The 22,345-nt window shown below is 40.3% G+C and overlaps 2 protein-coding genes across 6 annotated transcripts in view; both read right to left on the bottom strand.

Moving 5' to 3' along the window:
- MCCC2 (methylcrotonoyl-CoA carboxylase 2) overlaps positions 1–10,887 on the bottom strand; it is a 36,087-nt gene extending 25,200 nt beyond the window's left edge. Inside the window, exons 1-5 of one of the 2 annotated variants that reach the window (XM_424967.7) lie at positions 10,742–10,887; positions 7,060–7,126; positions 3,519–3,603; positions 3,170–3,271; positions 2,492–2,619 (exon numbers count right to left, since the gene is read on the bottom strand). In XM_424967.7, the coding sequence (XP_424967.3) occupies positions 2,492–2,619; positions 3,170–3,271; positions 3,519–3,603; positions 7,060–7,126; positions 10,742–10,861 (502 nt within the window). In that variant the 5' untranslated portion in view covers positions 10,862–10,887. Of the gene's footprint in view, positions 1–2,491; positions 2,620–3,169; positions 3,272–3,518; positions 3,604–7,059; positions 7,127–7,986 lie in introns of both variants that reach the window. The other variant, XM_046905957.1, reaches the window with a different exon arrangement.
- Positions 10,888–11,040: 153 nt separating this feature from the next.
- Positions 11,041–22,345, bottom strand: part of BDP1 (B double prime 1, subunit of RNA polymerase III transcription initiation factor IIIB) — a 55,084-nt gene continuing 43,779 nt past the window's right edge. For 3 of the 4 annotated variants that reach the window (XM_424966.8, XM_004949631.5, XM_004949630.5), the window contains exons 33-40: positions 22,029–22,200; positions 20,859–20,919; positions 19,442–19,631; positions 17,887–18,103; positions 16,964–17,006; positions 15,808–16,099; positions 14,609–14,807; positions 11,041–13,926 (exon numbers count right to left, since the gene is read on the bottom strand). In XM_424966.8, the coding sequence (XP_424966.5) occupies positions 13,798–13,926; positions 14,609–14,807; positions 15,808–16,099; positions 16,964–17,006; positions 17,887–18,103; positions 19,442–19,631; positions 20,859–20,919; positions 22,029–22,200 (1,303 nt within the window). In that variant the 3' untranslated portion in view covers positions 11,041–13,797. Of the gene's footprint in view, positions 13,927–14,608; positions 14,808–15,807; positions 16,100–16,963; positions 17,007–17,878; positions 18,104–19,441; positions 19,632–20,858; positions 20,920–22,028; positions 22,201–22,345 lie in introns of those variants that run through there. The other variant, XM_015280686.4, reaches the window with a different exon arrangement.

Genomic DNA, 22,345 nt, shown 5'->3' with positions numbered 1-22,345 from the left:
AACACTGGTCCCAGCACCGATCCCTGAGAACGCCACTCATCACTGACTTCCACTTGGACACTGAGCCTTTGACCACAACTCTTTGTGTAACCATCCAGCCAATTCCTTAATTTATTGAGTGGTTCATTCCTCAAATCCATTCTTCTCCAATTTGGCAACCAGGATGTTGTGCAGAACAGTGTCATATACTTTGCACAAGTCCAGGTGGATGACGTCAGATGCCCTTCCTTTATCCACCAACACTGTAACTCCACTGTAAAAGGCCACCAAGTTTGTCACGCATGACTTGCCCTTTGGCAAAGCTGTGCTGGTTTCCACCAATCACTTCATCTGTATTTTCCATGGATCTTCATTTTTTTGCCCTTTTTGAAAATGGAGGTTATGTTTCCCCTTTTCCAATCAGTGGGAACTTCACCAGAGTGCCACAACCTTTCAAATATGATGGAAAGCGGCTCAGCAACTTCATCTGCCAGTTCCCTCAGAACTCCTGGATGGAGCTCATCAAGTTCCATGGACTTGTGCACCCTGAGGTTCTTTAGATGGTCTCAAACCTCATCTTCGTTTACAGCAGGCAGATCTTCCTTATCCAAGTTCCTACCTTTGCTTTCTGCAGCTTGGGTGGTGTGGCTAGAGCCCTTGCTGGTGAAGACTGAAGCAAAGAAATCAATGAGTACCTCAGTTTTCTCTGTGTACCCTGTGACCAGGTCTCCAGTTTCCTTCTGCAGAGGGCCTACATCCTCCCTGGTCTTCTTATTACTGATATACCTGTAGGATTTCTTGCTCCCCCTTATATCCCTGGCTAGATTTAATTCTAACCAGCTTTTAGCTTTCCTAATCCAACCCCTGGCTGCTCAGGCAGCTTCTTTGTGGTCCTCCCAGGTAACCTACTTCCACTCCCTGCAGACTTTCCTTTTGCACCTAAGTAAGTCCAGAAGCTCCACTTTGATTCATGGAGGCCTCCTGGCATCCTTGCCTGCCTTCCTTTTTCTTGGGATACAGTGCTTCTGGGCTTGGAGGAGATGGTCCTTGAATGCAGACCAGCTTTCTTGGACCCCTCTTCCTTCCAGGGCGTTCTCCCACGTCACCCTGCCAGGCAGTTCCCTGATGAGAGAAAAGTCTGCTCTCCTGAAGTCCGGAGCAGCAAGCTTGCTGTGCACCCTCTTTGACATCCTGAGGATCTTGAACTCCATGATTTCATGGTCCCTGTAGCCAAGGTTGCCCTTGAGCTTCATATTACTCACCAGCCCCTACTTGTTGGTGAGGACAAGGGCCCATGTAGCACCTTTTCTTGGGGGTTCCTGTGCCACTTGGAAGAGGAAGTTATCATCAACATATTCCAGGAACCTTTTTGATTGCTGGTGCCCTGCTGAGTTGTCCTTCCAACAGATATCTGCTTCCAACACATTTTTCAAAGGCAAACCTATGTCCCATAGACCCTTATTCCATTAGACCTTAAAATGGGAGCATGACACAGTTTTGTTCACTGATACGTTCAGTGACAATTAAGAGCTGTCTGGACACATAGGAGTTGCTAGTAAATCAGACTAAAACAGAAATCACAGTTGTTTTGCAAACAGCAAGGCTAAATTTCTTAAAGCTTTCATGAACAACAACCTCAAACAGTAATTACAGCCCTCCTCTTTACATTAGAACACCTTCCACTGCAGTATGACAATCCTACAAAGCCTCCATCCATGCTGTCACCCTGTCCCCTCCACCAATACTTTCAGGTTCACACTTCTCCTAATTCTTCACATACTGTTACTGGTCAGGACCTACCTATTTTTATGCTGACTTTTTAGGTTAGTGTCCTAACTGGTAAACCAATTAACACCTTTGAGCTGCTATGCTAAGCAGAATAGACGACTAAACCATTCTGTTTTTCTAATAGGGACAATAAAAGATAATTATTCTGTACTCTAATGCTTCCTTATATACACAAAATCAACTGGCCTACACGCTCTATGAAATCTCTCACAGTACAATTTGGCTGAAGTTAGTTAATGGATTCAAAAGTTACTAGACTGGGATTTGAGAATGAAAGGCAGTCAGCACTGTACAAAATCCCGACAAATAGTATTTCTATAAAACCAGGCTAAGAAGGTACGATTCTCTAATGTACTGAGGACACTCAGACAACACTACAGGACTGATGGCCCATGCATGACAGAAGGAAGGAAAATAAATAAAAATGAAGTGATAAAAGTAGCATGATTACATCTGTATTTTGCGAAACCAGCTCTACCAGCAGAGCAGAAAATAGTGTTGAGAGGCTAGCACAGCAAGACTTGCCACTAATCTGTAGACATAATACAGCATTATGAAAATGCTTCTGGATAAATGTAGCTGAAATACATACCGGGTTAGTAAAATCTGGAGACTCATCAGTCTCGTTAATACCTTTTAAAAGAAGCAGTATTTTACTTAGAGCTTATGAGATGCCCTTATGCCCTTGACCAGGATTACTAGCTGTTTCTGCAATGTAACTTACCCAAATATATGCAAGGCAGATGGTTTTGCATTGCAATTTCTTGAGCACGTAAGTGTTTTTTAACAGTGATGGGATAGTAAGTACCACCTTTGACAGTTGCATCATTGGCAACAATCAAACATTCCACCCTAAAAATAAAACAAGTTTATGAGAAATAAATGTATTTGTAGTAAATAAATACATTTGTTGCTTAACGTGACCAAGACACATGAAACCTCTGGGATGCTCAAGAGAGCAGCCCTCCTCACCTGCATTCCCTTCCAGTGCACATGGTAACAGCAGTGACAGCACTACAATGCTCTGCTTTACAGTTCCTTAATTCCCCAAAGGAATGCTGTCTAATGTCATTGTTATTTTCAACAATAGTTTCTGTTGTACTTCTAGTGAGCAAAACTAATGCTCAGCCTAGAATACAGTCCTATCTTTTGCAGATTGCTTTACTGATTCACTAATCTCTACTTCACCAGACAAAGTCTATGTGTGTCTAACTTCAACAGGCAAAACACTAACTGAAAAAAAAAAATCAATTCCTTTTAGACAAGACTGAATGAATTAAAATGCTAACTTTGCTGATTTTTCGGATGTCGGATGTGTACTAGCTTAATACTGGAAACTAAAGAAAATTATACCTTCTTCCTTTTCTTAACACCAATAACGCAGATCACTTGTATCTCTCACCCAGATATTCGTCCAATGCCTGTGATAATACCTCCTGCTGGAACCTCTTCATTACCATACAACTGGTAGCCTGCAAACTGGGAGAACTCCAAGAACGGAGACCTAATAATGACAAATACCATAACAAGACTTTAAAGATCAATCAGTCCAATAATTAGTTGCCAGTGAATCTCACTTGTAAGATTCAATTTTTTAAGATGTGATTAAGAAAAGCCAACAGATGAGTATTTCAAAGAACACATCTGCAAAATTCCAAATGGTGATAGAAACTAATGAGAAAACAAGGCTCCTAGAATATTACCTGTGAAAGAGAATTTGATGTGTTTTTTTAAAAAGAGAAAGTACTTACCCTGGATCAATAAGTCTGTCAATTCTCTCTCTGGGTAACAACTTTCCTCTTGATGTATGAAGTTTACGAGCTTTTTCTCCACCTCCTGTGATACAAGAGTCATTCATTAGGCTTACTGAGAACACAGACAGATAAATCACCAGCTATATTAAAATTCAGAATGGAAGCACTAAAGAGTTCCCAGTTTTTTATGTATGGACTTCAATAATGCATTTAATAAATAACATTTTTCACTTCAAATAGATTTAAGATATTGATACAAATGCTTGCCTTCCAGAACCTCTATTTCTTTCTCTTTTTTTACAGCTAGTCTTGAGGCAAAGACACTAATAAACATTTGTCTGAAGCTTTCCCTCACTGTTTGGCCACGAACAAAATGAAAACACAAATTCACAGAGGAAATGACAGCAGAAAGCTTCTTCAGATGAGTTCAAAACAGCTATGCTGAATCCAATCTTCAAAGATCCAATATAATGAGGATTCATCTCCTTAGATTACTTCAAAACTGTAAGTAACAGATTTTAGAAACACAACATTTAGTAACAAAGTTTACTTATCTTTGCTTTATTTCGACCTTTTACTTGAGGCCAACCTAAATAATACCTTTTGCTCTCTAGAGCTCTGTGTCATTCAATGCTTGAGACATCTCAGTTTCACATCAATTGACACATCTCAGCCCCTTTATAGCAACAGCTTATCCAGTATATTTATGTAGACAGATCACTGATCCACCTTGTCAATCTAAAATTGTCTCCCCCTGTCCAAAGTAAAGGAGTTATATTTCTGCTAACATTTCTCCTGAGACTTCTACATTTGTCAGCTAAGCATTGCTGCAACAGAGCTGTTAAGCCTACCTGTCAGGCCTTCCTTGTTACCTCCTTCCTTAACCACCATGATGTTGTGGTTTAACCTGGCAGAAGGCTAAGCACCACACAGTCGTTTGCTCATTCCCCCCATCCCAGCGGGACAGGGGAGTGAATTGGGTAAAAAAAAGTAGAACTTGCGGGTTGAGATAAAACTATTTACTAAGATAGAAAAAAGGGAAAGGATAATAGCTATGACTACATATATTCATCAGTGTATGTAACATGTGGTCCTCAAGCAATTGCTCGCCACCTCCTGACTGATGCCCAGCTTGCCTCCCAAGCAGTGGAAGAGAAAAAAAAAAAAATTCAACTCCCATCCCCTTCAAAATTCCTTCCACATGATGTCACATGCATGGAATATCCCTTTGTCTAGTTACAGTCAGCTGTCCCAATTCTGTTCCCTCCCAGCTCCTTGGGCCCTTGGCTGTGAACAGCCTTGGCTCAGTACAACACTGCTCATCAGTGTGTTATCAACATTGTTTTTCTCCTAGAACCAAAACATAACATCGTATCAGACACTCTAACAAAAACAATTCCATCCCAGCTGAAACTAAAACATAATTTCCCCACATAGTAGGCAGGCCAGAAAGTCTTATTTCTGATTCAGTATGTTCATTAGGTCTGTATATCCAGCCTAAACCTAAATCTTGCACATGCTTTCCGCACAAGTCTCCTTCTGCACAAGTCTCTTAAACATTTCATATCTACCCACAAAGCTAATATTCTCACCCAAGTTCTCAACATCCCACATCACGACTACCACAATGTTTTATCTGACCTTGGCAGATACCATCTTGCTTTTCCCATTTACACTTGCAGTGCTGCTGCAAGAACCATTTTCCATCCTATGATTTTTGACATCTTTGCTCATCCCTGCTCTCCTCACGCTAATCATAAATGCTTGCCCTGCAGCCGTTAGAGCCCTCCTATTAGTTTATCTTCCAGAACTGAGAAGTTCAATCAACACTACAGGAACCCCCATCCTGGAGCAGCCACCCTAACAATGAAACAAACCACGGGTCATTTAACATGACAGCTCCTCCTCAACAGCTCCTCTACAGTGATGTCTATTAGATTTCAATGTGACTGCAGAGAGGCTATGACCGCTGCTCTTCCTGGAGACCAGGAGTACTTCAGTTGCTTCTTTTGCTTGCCAACAGAAATCTACTTGTTGTTACTTATTACAGCCTGTAGATTCTTTGGGGCAGGGATCCTCTTCCTGTTGCTTGGGATTACAAAGTAGATTATATGGGTTTACAAAAGACCTACCCAACAGAGCAACAAGGAATGAAACGTGCATTAAAAAGACCTCTGTCAAGAGCTCATTCTTCAAAAGACAGCTCTTAGGAAGAAATAGATTTTGCAGCTATCCCTCAAAACTCTTGAGCGTATATATCCAATTATCCTCATATACCTGTAAGACAGGTCAAGCAATCATTCTCAAGATACATATTTTAACATCCTGGCAGAGCATCCCTGAGGCTTTAGTCTTGCTATCATATGACAAGCAAGAACTGGAAAGGTGCAGTAGTGAAGAAGGTCATGATCATTAACTCATAAGCCACATGAATAACTACTGAACGGTCTCTACACTCATACAAGACAGGGAATCTACGGGATTCAGCACGTCATGATGAAATCCTAGGGTTTTCTTACACAGCACGTAAGAAAAAACAGACAGCCCATGATCTTAAATGTGCTATTCTAAAACTGCAAAAGAGATTGTATTATATAAGAAACAGTATACTACCATGATGAACACTAGAAGAGGAGAGTTAAAGCTGCGTGCTTTAAACATCTATAAACTTTTTAAATTTTCTTGTCTGCAGTCAACTGGAATTAATTCAGGTAGTCTAACCAGTTAAGACACTGAAACAGAGATATTTCAATCTTCTAAACCAGTACAAATTGCTTCTGTTTGCCAGCAAAACAACACCAGGGGTCTTTGTAAATCCCCTTTACAAGTAAAGAAACAAACAGGCAACTTGAACAAAAAGCACACTTGTCACCCAAGCTGTTGTAAAAGCAGGTGGGAGGATGAAGCAAAGAAGTAGGTAAAGAGGAAAGTGCAGCAGTAAAAGCTTTTTGTTAATAGTCTTATCTATTTTTAACATACTGCCATTAAATTTATTAAAGAAACATACTTTCCACTGATACTCTAAAATTCGAGCTCATAAAAAATTAAACTCTAAATACCTAGTTTTCATTATTTACTTTGCTTACTTTTTGCCTCACTAGGAATGAAATTAATCTTTTGATCATATCAGCCTTACTTTAATTTATTTCATTTTCCCAGTAATTTATTTGCAGCATTAGGATAGACCTAATCCATCTGACAAGCAAATGCATTAACTAAATACCGTGATAAGCTTGTACCAACACTATGGACTTTTCTCTTATTTAAACTCAGTAACTTTAAAAAAAAACCAACAAAACAACAACTAAATTTTCAACCAAGGTAACTTGGATATAAACTCTAAGGTTTTCAGCTGATGAAAGTAGCTTTAAACAGAAGACACAAATTCCTGTACGACTGTTACAATCCACTTAGCACGTTGTATCTGAACAATCAGTAAGCATACAACTAAGGAAAAATGATTACAAAAAAAGGAAAAAACACTCTGTTTGAGCAATAGTTTTAACAAGCCTCCTAAAATCTGGACTAGCACACTTACCTAACCTGATTTTTTCTGCTTGTTCTTGGAGTTGAGTTACCAGGGCTTTCATTCGTTCATAGTTTTCCTAAATGGGGAAACAGATGTTTCAAGTTTAACCAAAAGTGACAGAATTATGCTTCAATAAAGAAACACAGAAAATAGTATGCAACATTAATTTCCTCTCAAATTTTCTATTTACCTTATTAAATACTTGCTCTGTATTGTCTTTAAAGAAATAGCACTTCAACCTCTATGTGGGCTTCCTTATGTCATCCCAAAGCATTTCATATACAAGCTTCACAAAAGCTGATTATGTTTGAACTGCAAAAGCCCAGCTCTAAGCTCAACGAACCAGTACCAAAATTAGGCGTTACAGAGTTGAAACTTTATTTTTCAGGTTTTGTTAACTCACTGTTGTGTGTTTGTTTGCCTTTCACAAACATAACTTTGTAAAATAAATCATGGGTACTCAACTGAAATGCTGCTGTGCCTCCTGTGCCAGCAGATGAATGACCTGGAGTGAATTAACTTGGTCAAAATGTCTGTATACTCACTGTTTAAGTAGAAAACAGATATAAACCAAAGCTTTTCAAAAGCAGGAAAGTGTGACCTTCTTGCCAATACTCCTCTTAGAATAACAAAGGCTCTGTAGCTTTGGGTATGAGTTATTCAGTAGTCAGCTCACCACAGTCATTTCTTACCACTTCTTTGGGATTAAAAGGTATTTGTCAACCTTACTTCAGCTTTTCAGACAGGTTAGGAACAACGCAACTTCTTTGAAAAGTATAACTGCAACACAGCATAAAGATGTATTAACTGCAGCATGAGAAGAATCAGTCCTGTCTAATTCTCAGTTAGAAGATATTAAAGCCTAATTTGACAGAAAAAAAAAAAAAAAACCTGGAGACTTCATACCCAAAGGTGAACACATAGAATTAGGGTTACCCTAGGAAGCAGCAAGTGCTGTAGTCTGGTTTGCTCAGCTCTGAATCACAGAAAGGCATCACAATGTAAAGGGCAAACAGAATGAAAACACGTGCACAGGCACTGTGCATTCACAGTGGTTTAGCTGCCCAGAAGGACGTTGTAAAGGAAGCACTTCCTTAAGGGAAGCTGCCCCTTAGCCCCAGGAACTCCACGAGCTGATTGGTGAGATCAACACTCAGACGTCCTCTACCAGCAGGGTACATTGTGTGCCACCCTGGGCTCCAGTCGGAGCGCACGCAGCACAGTGCAGACTGGACCTTCGTGCATTTATTACTATGCATCCGCTCTTTTCCTCCTCAGCTGTGGAATGACACAGGAATGGCCTACTGGAGGTTCAGTGACCGCTCACAGCACCCAGGGAAATAACAAATCAGCCACATTTGTTTGTCTGACTCCACCCCTGTGATGGACTTAACAGTGACTGCAGTCACACACCGCTAAAGAAAACAAACCCTGATCTCAGTCCCTCAAAAGACCACTTAAAGCTCCTCTCCTGTAAAAGTGCATACTTGTAAAACTCTGTCTCAACACTCCACCTTACTGTGAGTCTGTATGCCAGCTGGCTCACCTTCCAGCACTGCTCACAGATGTCCTTGTCTCCCCTTACCTGTTTCCTCTAAGCACACTCAGCTTCTTCACAAACTACTGGGATTAAATATTCACCTTGAAATAGGAAAAAATACAGCTAAAAATGGCAGAGGGAATTAAGAGGGGCACAGCAATCACAGTCTTCCTTATCTGATTCTGGATTAACAACTTCTGCAGCTATTTTATCTGCTCTCCTGCAGGAGTACTCATGGAAGGATTTCTTATGCCATCAGTAAAAACATTGTGCTCCAATATTTAATTTCTGACCTTATGTTTCATTCTTTAACCACAACATGACAGCTCTGCGTATTACAAAGGAAAAGCAAAGATGCATATAGGTTTTGAACACATGCAGAAATGGCTCCATGCAGGATCGAACCTATTAGTTCTGCCGTATCTTTGAGGCCTCTTAATTAATTAATGCCAAAAACGCAGGCAAACGGACACACTTTCCTCCTGTAAACCTGCCTCTGCACCAGTAGAGTCCACAAAATTCTGCTCTTAGTGCGAGGGCTCCTAGGAACTCAAAGCAGGATCAAGAAGTGAAAGTTACAGCCTTGATCCTAAGATCCTAATGAGCTAAGTGAATTATTGCTACCTAAGCAAAGCAGCTGTAAGAGCTAATCCTGAGAGTCTTCACACACAGCCTCCTCCGTCTTCCAGAATTTAGACTAACTCATTGCTGAATTACATTTTCACATGTCTAGCTTTACAGACAGTATACATTATGAAGGCCAACCTGTCTGGCTGAACTGACAGCCAGAAGGGCAAACTCCAGCTACAAGGAGGCGAGACCTTCATCACACACTGCTACGCTCTCTGGTGTTTGCACTGTTATTCTCTGCACAGCATTATTTTTTTTTTTTCAGGCTGTTTAACACCTCACAGCCCTTCGTGTCTGTGAAGCACGACGTCCATTCACATTGCTGCACTAACTACATCTTCCAAGTACGAACACTACCAGCTCTATGACTGCTTGAATGACGTAGCACGCACTCCCACTACACACAGGTGGGCTCATCTAACAGAGCCACTTTTCCTGTCTTGAAGTCTCATTGGAAACTGCTGCCAAAGTACAGAAGAGCTAAAAATGGAAGTAAAAATAAAGCGTCCTACAAAGAGTCATCCAGCCTTGGCTTTTGAGATCTAAAGGTGCTCACACAAATGCAAACCCACTGACAGCTTAGCTGAGTAAACGCATTTATTAAACTGCTGATTCTTTGTTTGTTTGTTTGCAGATGCAAATATGTGTGCATGCATTATGTGCTATTATACATGTTTATATACATGTATGTAAACGCATTCATATAATCAAGGCTGGCATGTAAATATACACATACTGGTGTCCCGCAGAAGTCTCTGTAACCTGAAGTTCTGTCCCAAAGGTTTCTGCAAAACCACATTCAGAACTGCATGAAGTGCTTCACAGAATTTCCTACCAGCTCCGACCCACACCTAAAACTGCCTTATTCACCGCCTAACTGTTAAACACAACTTTCAACTTGCGGGTGAAGATGGTGATACAGCACCATTAATATAAGGCAATGTACAACACGGTCACCGTGGTAAGAAACATCCAACTCCGCTCGCATCTTCTGCCCTTCCTCCCCAAGGAGGACGCCTGCTGCCGGCACCCCGCGCCATCCCCTCCCCTTCTCCTCAGGTCTGAAGCTGCCAACAGCAGGGAGTGCCCAGCTGTGGGATGAGGGGGCAGCGCTCTCAGCCCGCTACGAACCTCAGCTCAGTCACTCAGATACCACCACATCCTCAACCCTGCAAACGAGGCACTCAATAATTAAGAGGAAAGTAAAATTCCGCAGTAAGACAGACGTATCCTTGCTCTCTTCAGAAGGCATCTTTAAACTCAGCCCGGATAAAGCGATCAGAAGCGGACATTTGCTATAGAACCGTATGGAGGAGGCAGCAGGGTGGCGGCGGGCCGAGTCCCGCCCGCCCTGAACGAGGCACGGCGGCTACGGGCGGCACGCACCACACAGCGCCGGGCTTTGTAACGACGGAGGGTTCACTCGGGGACACCGAGGAGCAGCGCCTGGGCGCTAAGGCCCGCCCCGAGCGCCCGCGGCCCGCCGGCCGGAAGGAGCCGGGCCCGCCCGGCCCAGCCTACCTGGTAGAGCGGAGAGCCCGCGTCGGGCCGCGAGCCCACCGCCGCCGCCTCGCCATAGCAGGCGCGGGCCGGGCGGGCGGCACCGGCGCGGAACAGGAGGCGGCAGCGGCCCAGCAGCATGGCGGCCGAGCACTGCCAGCCGCCCCGCCCCGCCGCCGCCACTCCCCCCGCCGCAGCCAATGGGCTGAGGGGCCGCCCGCCCTCGGCCGCGCCCAGCGGAGCCCGGCCGGCACCCGCGCGAGGAAAACCTAAGATTGCATTTAGAACGTGTGATTGATAAACAGGGGAACGGGCACGGGTAATATAAAATAATTTATTTACATAGTTTACATACAGAATATGACAACTTTCTTTGAAACAGAAAGCATATAGGCGGTTACACGGGTGGCAGGCACCTCCAGTCCCTTGAGATCGCCATACCCTCCACGGTCTCAGAACACAACACAACCTTCTCTCGCCTCTGTTCAAATAAATTGCTCTTTGAAACAAAGTGCAAATGGTTTACTGGAGGGAACAAAAAGCGTAGCCTCAATTAACAAGATAGGTAAGGCACCTTAAATCTTACTAATGAAACAATTATTTTGTATCCTGTAATAGAAATGCAAGTCAAACTGTATGCAATGAAATGCATAATGGTTATCAGCTCAGAAAATACTTACGGCAATTATTTCATAGCCAAATCCCCAGAAATGTATTCTTAGGCTATGTCAGTGCAGAAGGGATTGAAACATGCCACGTGTGCTAAGAACTAAGTTAGCTAAATGAAATATCTACAAGATATACATCGAACTTAATGCATACACTCATATATTTTCTAATGCTTACAGTAAGACAACACGCAAACATTTCAAGTTGAATGTGTTAGGCAGAACAAAAGATCCGAGACTTGCAAACAGAAGCTGGTGGTGGTGGTGGATTACCTCTGTGTGTCTGCTGGGTTTTTGTTTGTTTTGTCTTTCTTTTGACAGTATGCTGCCCAGTAAGTCATGCTGGGACCACCAGCCTTTTCACCACCTCTACAAGATGCTGTTGCAAGTGCCATAGAATGACAGAATGGCTTGGGCTGCAAGGGACCTCAAGGATCATGAAGATCCAACCCCCCGCCACAGGCAGGGCCACCAACCTCCATATCTAATACCAGAGCAGGCTCAGAGCCCCATTCAATCTGGCCTTGAACACCTCCAGGGACGGGTCATCCACAACCTCTCTGGGCAATGTGGTTGACAGAAGTCTCCTAATACATCACCTTGCAATAGCAGTAGTTTTTCTGTGTATTCTTCCTTATTGACAAAGTTTTAAATGTTCGTTCATAAGCACTGCCAAACATTCTCAAACTTCATGAAGTATTTCAAAATTCAGTAGATAGTTGCATGAGAACACTTGCAAGTAAATTATTATCCAGCCCCAAGGTTAAGATAGGCTTCTGCAGAGCATAATACAATTCAAATTTCTCTTCTATAACAATTTCTTTTGCAAAAATACTTGCTGTTACTAATTACCAGGAGAAACAGTTGGACTACTTAAATCTACATGCTCATTTTTGTGTAATAACATTTAAGAATTACTTGACCTCAGTGGCTGCCTGAAAGAACTCAAAAGAACTACTGTATTTCAATGAGACAATTTTCCTAAGCAAGAAAAAAAAAAAGCTAAAATCTCAAGCTGCACCAAAATTTTATGGGGAGTTTCAGTAGAAGTAGACCTGGAACATGAGGAAAATGGCTCAAATACAACTGCTTCCAAGTAGCAACTCCTTAAAGCAACCTCACTGTTGCTTAAATTCAGTTGTCTGTGCTGCTTTGAATAAGTGCAACAAAGGACATCAATACAGACATATACACCTACACACAGAAACACCTCACTGTTTTCAGACTTAGAAGATGTCCTGGTTCCAGCTGAGACAATGTTGATAGCACAAATACAGTTCTTGCTGAGAGTTGTGTGCAATTCCAGGGCTCAGTGGGGAAGAGCCACCACACAGGATGGAGCCAGGACAGCTGGCCTGAATGAAGCAAGGGGTTTACTCCATACCACATGACATCATGCAGAAGGCTGTAAAGACGTGGGGAGGGGCTGCTGCTTGCAGTTGGCAGGGCATCAGTTGGCACATAGTGAGACCTTGAGTTGCTAGCAGGGCATCAGTTGGCAGGCAGCTGTATTGCTAGCTTGGTGTTGGTTGGTTGCATTGTGGAGATATTTATGTTAGCGCATATTTGTCTTCATTTTCCTTTTCTGTCTTAGTGAATAGTTTTTATCTCAACCCACGACTTCTGTTCTCCCTCATCCCACTTTGCCTGCTGGGTTAAATTGTTTTGTCACAACAAAAGGAAACTGGCGTTTATGCTGAGGAACATTAACCTCTTCCTCTCATTCCAATAGGACAGTTCCAAAGATTATCATTGTGTAAATGAAATGTTTTCCAGGTTTCTCTCTATACATTTTAAAGAAGCTAAAGTCATTTGGCTTTTCAGGCTAGGGTCTTTTAACTTATGTAAGTCTTCTTAAATACAAAAATACATAATTTGGGGATGCTAATAAAAATACCCGCAGTGCTGAACAGAACTATGCATTTGTGACGGTACTTTCAGTATTTGCAGCCTAATCTACAGAGATTACATTGTAAATAAAAGGTTTGTTTTTCCTTCTAACATACTAATACAGCATACTTCACAAAAAGAAGTAAAGAACTTGTATAATCAATACCACAGTCTTTAGCATTAAATTCAAAGGAACAGCTTGTCACAAGAATATGCGTTTTTCACCTTGCAGTTTTCTGAAAGACAATCATGCACCCATTATCAAAATCCAAACAAGTGAAAATTAATCCTGCAGCCACTGTTCTGGTCCAACGACACCAACATAGTGGTTTAGATTATGTCAACCTTCAAAAGCATCCATTTAGAAGAAAATGATTCCATCCTTATGGAAGTTACTAACAGTAATTGATGCTAAATTTGGCATAATTAATGTTAAAACAAGTAATGTTTTCCTAAAAAACAACTACTTTTTATTTAGTTGTACTAAGTATGTACCACTATTTTTATAAAGCCAATTTGCTATTCTGGGTCATCTACTTCCATAAAGATGTCACTGAAAAAATACTCTGAGATTTTGGTTGGCTCCTCTTCCTTCTCTTGATCTCCAGCACAGTGGGGAGGCTTCTCAGATGGTTCATTATGTGGAGCCTAATAGAAAAAGAAAAGGCTACTATTAATGGAGCACATGTGCATGCACATACAAGCATATGTAGATGCTTGGGCTGCCAATTCAGATAGCAAGATTACAGTAAAAAAAAAAACTAGGAATTATTGGAGAAAGGAAAACAAGCAGGTTCCCCTCTCATCCTCTGCTGACACCAGGAACATTTCTGCAGCAAAAGCTGATAAAGATTTTGAGATGGCCTGTGCAGTGGGCAGCGGTCATTCCCTTCTGTTTGACTTCACATGTTTGCTGTGGGTTTCAGTTTAAACAAAACTACTGCTACAAGGTAATTCAAAGTCATAAAACTTCACAGGATAACCATCTTGTACCTACACACATGAATACAGTTATCAGCTGGGGCCCCCATAGCTTCACCCAAGTCCTGAAGGAATGTACAAACCTTGTGCAACTTCTGCAAAAGTAACAGAGTAGAAAAATGGGCCACAACTTTCTGAGAAACCAAAACATTTATAGATACACGTGCACAGAGAAAGCAACTTAATTCCCTTTTAAGTTTCCTAGACATGCACAAGTTAGAAACCATTCACTGCAGCAGATAAATCTCCTGAAACTTGAAGATGGCAATGCTCCCTACTCACTCTTGAGACAACTAATTCATTGTTTCTCACATCTCAAAAATGCAAAGACATTCAGAAGCAAACATACCACAACTACAGCATCAGCAGGTACGCTGTCATACTCCACAAATGATGATGTGCTTGTAGAGGGAAAGGAACAAGATTCCTTATCATCCTTACTAGATGGAGTTGTATTTTTCAGACTTGGCTTTGTGGTCCCAGTCTGTGGGTTTGGGATCTTTTCTCTCTTTCTTTGCACTTCTTCGGCAGATTCAGAACTACTTTTTCTGTAAATTAAAGATAAAAATCCCGATGGTTTTCATCCACTCCTGCTCAAAGCAAGTACAGTCAGAGAGGACTATGTCTGAGTCTCAGACTATCCACACAAGAAAGAAAAATCCCTGCTGCAGGGCTTCAGCCTGTTGTTAGCCTCATACTTGATGTTATATACAGAAACAGAGAAGTCATGGTGATGAAGTACAGAGGAAGTACAGACTGTATCGAAGCTACTTCTCATGTTGCTAAGTAAGAATTTACAGCTTAGGAAGTAAATTTGAAAGCAAGGATTCTTAATTTCAATTCAACATTACCCAGCTGCTGTAGATATCCCAGATACAAATAACCAGTTTTGTTCGGTACATAAATGTAATGAAAGAGCAAATAACAGGGTCAGGATGGACCTGTGGAGCACCACAGTCAAAAACAGTGTGCACAAGTACAACAGAGAGAAGAAACTAAAACACTTGAATACTAGAGAAAGGTATATTAAAACAAGAAAACGTAATTCAAATAGCTGGATGGATAGATAAGAACAATATCCTCTGAGCTAGAAAGTCCTATGGGGAAAAGACAAAAATTAGTACTTGTAGAAGCATAGTGAGTACTACATCAAAACCAAATCTTATTGGCAGAAGACCAAAAATCGTAAGAAATTGATGGGTGCATATATCTAAGCATTAGACTGAGCTAAGAAAAACAATCATCCTAAGTATTACAGCCTCATGGATGTCTGTATCAAAAGAGGCATCTGTCAGTGCCTAAACAGATGTATCATACATCAGGAACGTTCCTTGGTCAATCTGCTTATCTAATGTCTAAAATACTTCAAATTTCAAAGGAGACAGTTTGATCCTTTTTAATTTCTGAGGAGGGCAGACCTATAATTCTTACAGGTCACAAAGGAGGGTAGTGCTGCTCTTGTACTACTAAGTGGAAAGAAGATATCAGTAACTCAATATGGAAAAAAGCGTCTAACAGAAAAGGCTGACAAAAACATTCCATAGATACCTGCTGACTAATGGAGTTTTTGAAGATTCTGTTAGACTTTCAGTACATTCCAACTGTGCTGCTTCGTGTTTATCTCCCAGTTTTCCTTGTTCACTTATTTCTGTTTCTGTACTGGAGGTTAACCCACATGTCATCTCCTCTTCTTGACTGGACGCTAAATTGTGAAATGATGCTTTCCCTGAATTCTCCAAAGTTTCACACTGGCTTCTCTCATCTACTGGTGAAATAGACAGCAAGGCAGAAGCAAGTATATTTTCCTTTGCTGAAACCCCTGTTTTTTGAAAAGGATCATCTGTAAAAGAGTTGAGAGTAATTAAAAAATTTCAGTTATTCACTTTCACTGATAACACCATAGTCCAGAAGATGAGGGTAATGTTAAATGGCTTCAAAGATGAGGGCTAATTTTTTTTCCAGTTTTTTGTCATTTTGTTTTTTGAAACCACCACTAACTAAGACTAAAGAATTCACAATCTGCTTTGAAAGTCTGTAAAATCTTACAGATGTTATGTGGAAAAGCTGGAGAAGTTTAGTTCTACAGCTGCACCCCCAATCTTTACAGCACACAACAGAGCTTAGTGAAGTCATCTAGCTGTTTAAAATCCCACAGTCCCTCTTTCAAGTTTACTTCAGCACCAAGAAGTAGTTCTCCAAATCCCTCAAAGGCTCAGCTGATTGAAAACTGTACCGTCAGGAATTCTGCTTTCTATCTGTTATGTTGATTTCTTCAGAGACTGATTAAACAGCGTATGTATCTTTTAAAAGACTAATACAAAATAAAAAATGAATTATGTTGCAGTACAGTAACATTAACATCTTTGGTTATTAGCGCTCTCCAGCAAGGGAAAATATTTGCTAAACAGAGAATAACAGGTTTGGTCCAAAAATCTCCTGAAATTCACAAGTAGAATAAGTAGAGCATTGCTCTTAGAACTATTACAAACCATTATTAAATTAATAGTCAGCTGTGTAATACAACACATTTAGCTTATAGCAGAAGTTGCAAAACTGAGGTATTCGGGAGTTACAGGAAAAGTTCCTTTCTGCTTCTAAGTTAGTTGCAGACAGGACCACTTAGGATAATGACAGGTACTAAACCGTGGTGTATTATGCATTTAGATTAGTTACAATTTGCTTTTACAAGTTTAGATTTACCTACCAGAAGTTCTTGTTTGAGTATTTGTGGATTTACTTGAATACCCCTGAATTAAAAAAAAAAAAAAAAAAAAAAGAAAGTTATCTCACTATTCAAGAGACAATAAAAGTTGACAGAGGCACATCATGCTTGTACACTTCTAAGAACAGGAGTGATAAAGAACAGATCTTCAGTAGAGTATAATTAACCATTTAATTCATTTCCTGAGCAGGCTTTCAAGATGTTGCCATGAAAAATGATTCAAGATGAGGATGTCAAGATGAGAGGTCAATGAAGGAGGGGCAGTTTTATCCAGTCCTTCCTAGAAAAGCTCTCTGAATCATATGTGAAATTATTGCTTATTCCCTGACAAAGTCACACTACAAAGTCCTAGCCTAGTCACAGAAATTAATGGTAGTCATTCCAACAAGCTGGGTCATTTTAAAAAAGCACAGCAGGAAGCCCGAAGAGGCTGGCCAGTCTTCCTTTGCAGGTATTCTTTTAGACTTGTGCCCACTAGGTCAAAAATGTCACGAACACAACTAACAACTTCTTTCTGTAATAGACGCCAGCAGGAGCCATGTCATCCAGTTAATCTACACAGTCTGCCAGTCATCCAGTAAACTGAGTTTTCCCTCCCGCAATGTTGTTGTCAGAAAGGCTGTGGTGAACGAACCAAATAATAAGATGTATCACCAACCTGCATACTAGAAAGCCTAATAAAAATATCCAAGAGCAAATGAATTCTCAAAAAACAAATCAACAGTCTAAGAGCTGTTTTACCATTCAAAGTAAAAAGCAAACTATAGATATCAATTTGCCTTTGAAATTGTACAGATTAAGTCACTTTGTTCCAACTCCAAAGACAGTTAAAATGCTCTACTATACGTTAAGTGTTAAGTACCTACACTATACATAAAGACACTGCTACCAAATTACCTTCTCACCTGACAAGGGCCTTCCACGTTACTCTCCACTACAGTAGATACGGTTTTCTTGACAAGAGGAACATCGTTCTCTGCAGGCTCAGCAGCTGACCTTTTCTGAGCTGTATGCACCAAAGTTAGAACAGACTCTACTGAAGCACTCTCTTGTTGTTTGGTTTCCGTACCGCTGTTTGAATATTCACCAAGTTCATCAGCTGCAGTTGTCAAAGATCCAATGCTGTTTACAGAAAGTCATTATAGTGACTTGTTAGGGTTTAGCCTGGCTAGCAGGTCAGCACTGCACAGTCATTTGATCCCTCCTCCCCAGCAGCATGGGCAAGAGAATCAGAAAAAAACCCAGAACTCATGAATTGCGATAATGAGAATTTAATAGCACAGAAAAGAAAGGGAAAATAATAAGAGTAATGATAAAGGAACGTACACAAAAAGTGATGCACAATGCCCACTGAGCCTCAAATACACTTCCAACCAACTCCCCCCGTTCTATTTTACAGTATATGGCATAGGACATCCCTTCAGCCAGTTTGAGTCAACTGTCCTGGCTGTGTTTTCCCCCAGGTCACTGTGCACCCCCAGACTGCTTGCTGGCAGGGCAGCACAAGAAGCAGAAAATGACTTTTTTAAAAGTCCCTTTACACACTGCTCTGCATCAACTAAAAAATCAGTGTGATATCAACATTAATGTCATGCTAAATTCACAACCCAGCCCTACACCAGCCACTAGGAAGAAAAATTAACTCTATTCCAGCTAAAATCAGGACATGACTGTATAATAAGCCAAAATTCACCTTGTGGAACACTTCTGTGTAGCTATTATATGTGGATCTTTGATAATACTTACTTCTACTTAGAGTCAGTATTGGCTTCAAGTGTACTATTTACCATCAAGAAACATTTTGCGGCACTATTTAAAGGCAAGTTAGAGAAATGAATTTTTCTAGTTACAGTCAAAACTGATTACTTTAGAAGCTATTCTATTTCAACTCCATTTGATACTTCCACAGAAGAGCAGACTAACTGCCCTAAATAGTTCCAAAATACAATATTATTTGTACACGCAGCTGAATCTTGATTCTCACTCTCTCCTTGCCCCTCATGGTATGATCCCAAAAAGACTGTGGCATCTCAGGAAGCAGCAGAGATTAGGGAAATAATGTAAAGCAATAAGGGAACAGTGACACAGAAGATGTACCCGAACTCTGCCTGTCAGAAATTCTGTTCATCACTGGTAGTTCCACAGAAGTTAGAATTCCTACACTGTGTAGCCAAAATTCACTCTTGAAGATCTATCCATTCAATAACAGGGCAAAGTCCTCTACACTGCTGGAGCATCACACCTGTTACTTTTACCTGAGAAGTTACATAAATATAGCAGTACTTTTTAAAGAATTATAACACTTACTATACCTCAGAATATTTTCCTTTAATTTTTTTCCCCTTCTTCCCAAGCTGAACGTACTTAATTCCAACTGCAATGTTGAAATAATTCAGTTATCTTGCACTGAAGAATACTCCTACTCAAATATACGCTTAAGCTCAAAAATAAAGTATTTACCTCTCCACTTCAGTCAAGCTGGTTCCACTTGATTTCACTGGACTGATAAGTATTGGTGCTGGTAGTAATGGTTCTGAAGTTTGTTCCTGCAAAGCAGATGTATCGAACTCTTCCGAGTTAGCAAGGATTTCCACCAATGTTAAAATGAACGTCTGTTCTTCTTCTTCTGGACATCTCGGATAATTATTCACTACCATAATTTTCCAGGGAAATAAAAAAGTAACAAAAATCTATTATTCAAGTTTAAAATCACACTGTTCTCTTCTTCATGCCCCCCCCTCCTCCCCCGCACATTGAGTAATGAGCATATAATCTCCATGAAAGAAGGCACTGGGAATATCCTTCACACAATATGCTCATTTTTGTCTGAGACAAGAAACTTATCACTCTCTGGAGCTCATTCATTGCAGTAGAATCCTTATTATCCCTCAGAAGAAAGAATATTAAGAATGCTTAGTAGGGATGAAGCTTTTAAGATAGGTGTACTAACAATAAGGAACAATGTGTTGCTTAATCAAACCTGTGTAACTGTGGTTGTCAGATGGTCCCTCTGTCTCTAAATACTACTGTGAGGTATTAAGAGTTACTTCTTTAAGTGATAGAAGTCTGCTGTTGTGTTTTTTGTATGTGTGTTTTTTTTTCTTTTTGTTTTTAATAAACTATAGTGTTTTTTTCCTTCCCTGCTGATTTGCAGATGACCTTAGAAGTACCATCAAAATTTAATAAATGAGAAATAAAATTAATTTAGTCAAAAAGATGGGCATTATCAGACAGCTGCCAACTGCCATTAAAGAGAATTTTAGAAGATAATATTTCTAAATGTTTTTCAAAAACGGAAAGCAACAGCATTGCTCTGTTACTTAAGACAGCTCTAATTTTTAATGATGTACAGCTGTTATTCCAACTTTAATTCATTTTGATTTTTCATCTCATTAAAGATGATTGCTCAAGTGCACAGCTCAGCCCACCTACTCACATTCACTGACACTGGCATTCACTTCAAAATTTCATGAGCCACTATAGCTCACTAAGCTGCTGGAAAAAAACACAGGCTTTCTCCCTCTACCACCTTCAGTTTTTGAGAGGTAAGCAAGTCAGTATCAAAAAGAGCTCTAACAAATGCTAAACACAACAGTGCTAATAAGCAGGTGCTCACTGCACAGAGGAAAGAGCAAGAACTTCCCTTTCTATTGATAGCTAAGCTTAAGGAGTCATCCAAAAAGTTTCCAAGTCTTGCCTCTTATTTAAATTTCATTCATGCAAACTAGAGTGGGGAATGGCACGAAGCTATCGGTCCTTTTGTTTGTTCATTAAGTAGATATTTAATCATAACAACACATTCTCTTTTTTTTAATCTTTGCATCACTGCAAGATACACAAGTTTTTTGCTAACTTAAAATATTAGTGTGCATTATACCTGAAGTCTCTTCTGTGCTGCTTATATGCTGCTGTGCACAATCCTGGGCATGTGTTTCATTCTAGAAATAAAACATTTGAAATAAAACAATATGGTAAGCTTGACAAATAACTCTACAAAACAAGAAAGAAAGCATTTCAAATGCCGAAGAGCCAGAAAGCCTAAAATTGCCTGTTCTCAGCTTTTACTTCTAGGCATTCTAAGCTGAAGGATACCAGACCAACAAGAATAATAATACGTAATTTATGTACAGCTCACTGTCTGTAAGGATGATTTCTTGAAATAAATTTATATTTCCCACTGCAGAGCTCTGTCACTGATGACTCACATAATAAATTGCCCTAAGAACATAAATTCCCCCAACCATTACAAAACAACTGATCACCAGAGAGAAGCACCAAGCTTTGCAACAACACCAAATGTCTTCTATAGTATGTACTTTTGCTAAGAAAAGAAATACTCCACTGCAAGCTGCTCCTCCTACCGTTTCTGCCACTCCAGTATGAGCACAGTCTTTTTTGCACCCTGTGCTAAAATGACACATCTACAGGTTGCACTGAGGAAACAAGTTACTGCTCTCCAGCCATTCCACAGTAACTGCAAGTAAGCTGGTATCAAGCAATGCTGGAGCTCTATAAGAAAGTGTGAATGAACCCCCTGCCCTGGAAAAAAATAAGATGTTTATTTATGCTGGAACAGCATAAACCACTGCAAAACTAAAGATGTGAAATACACACGTTACCATGACCAAATAGGTATATGAAAAGTTGGTTATGCACAGACATGGGAAGGAGTACAGCAAAGGATAACTAAGTTTGTTTTAAGCAAAGCAAATGAAGGTGACATTGTCCCTGCAATATATAATTTCAGTTTAAAGCGATTTAACAGGAAGAGGCCAGACTGAATGATACTTCTTCCATTAACTCTGAGAAATTTTCAATGTTTTGCCAACAAGCATCATTTATTGCTGAAATCCTAAAAACTGAGGATTGCTGGAATGATTAAATATGACTCTATCTATTAAAAAAAAAAAAAAAAAAAGAGGTTTCATTCACCATCTGAAATACCAGGTCTGTAAAACAGGTGAGCACATTTGCACTGAAAACTTCCCCCTCTACAGAGTTTGAGAAACTGGGCACTTCCAGACTGTAATTAAATTAAATTACTTACCTGAGCAAACCCGAGGGTACATTGACTGTCCTTGGCAGGACAAGGATTTTGCACAGCTGTTCTGTCCACAGAACCTTCATCCAGGTAATCCTCCAGTCCAAGGTGAGATTTCTCACATCCTGGTGACAAGTTCCCAGAAGTTCCACAAACATCCTTCATCTCTTCCTGTGTTCTGTAAGATGCATATCCAGGTAATTCGAAACCAATGAAGGGTACCCTGTGTGTGGGCTAAACTCTGTATAATATGATTCTAATTACGCATTTAATGTGAAGCTCACATATCTACCTCTTTAAAAATTACTAAAGAACATGCATAA

This window comes from Gallus gallus, chromosome Z (genome assembly GCF_016699485.2).
Source record: "Gallus gallus isolate bGalGal1 chromosome Z, bGalGal1.mat.broiler.GRCg7b, whole genome shotgun sequence".
NCBI lineage: Eukaryota > Metazoa > Chordata > Aves > Galliformes > Phasianidae > Gallus > Gallus gallus.
Note: the sequence above shows the minus strand (reverse complement) of the source record. Positions and strands in the feature narration are given on the sequence as shown.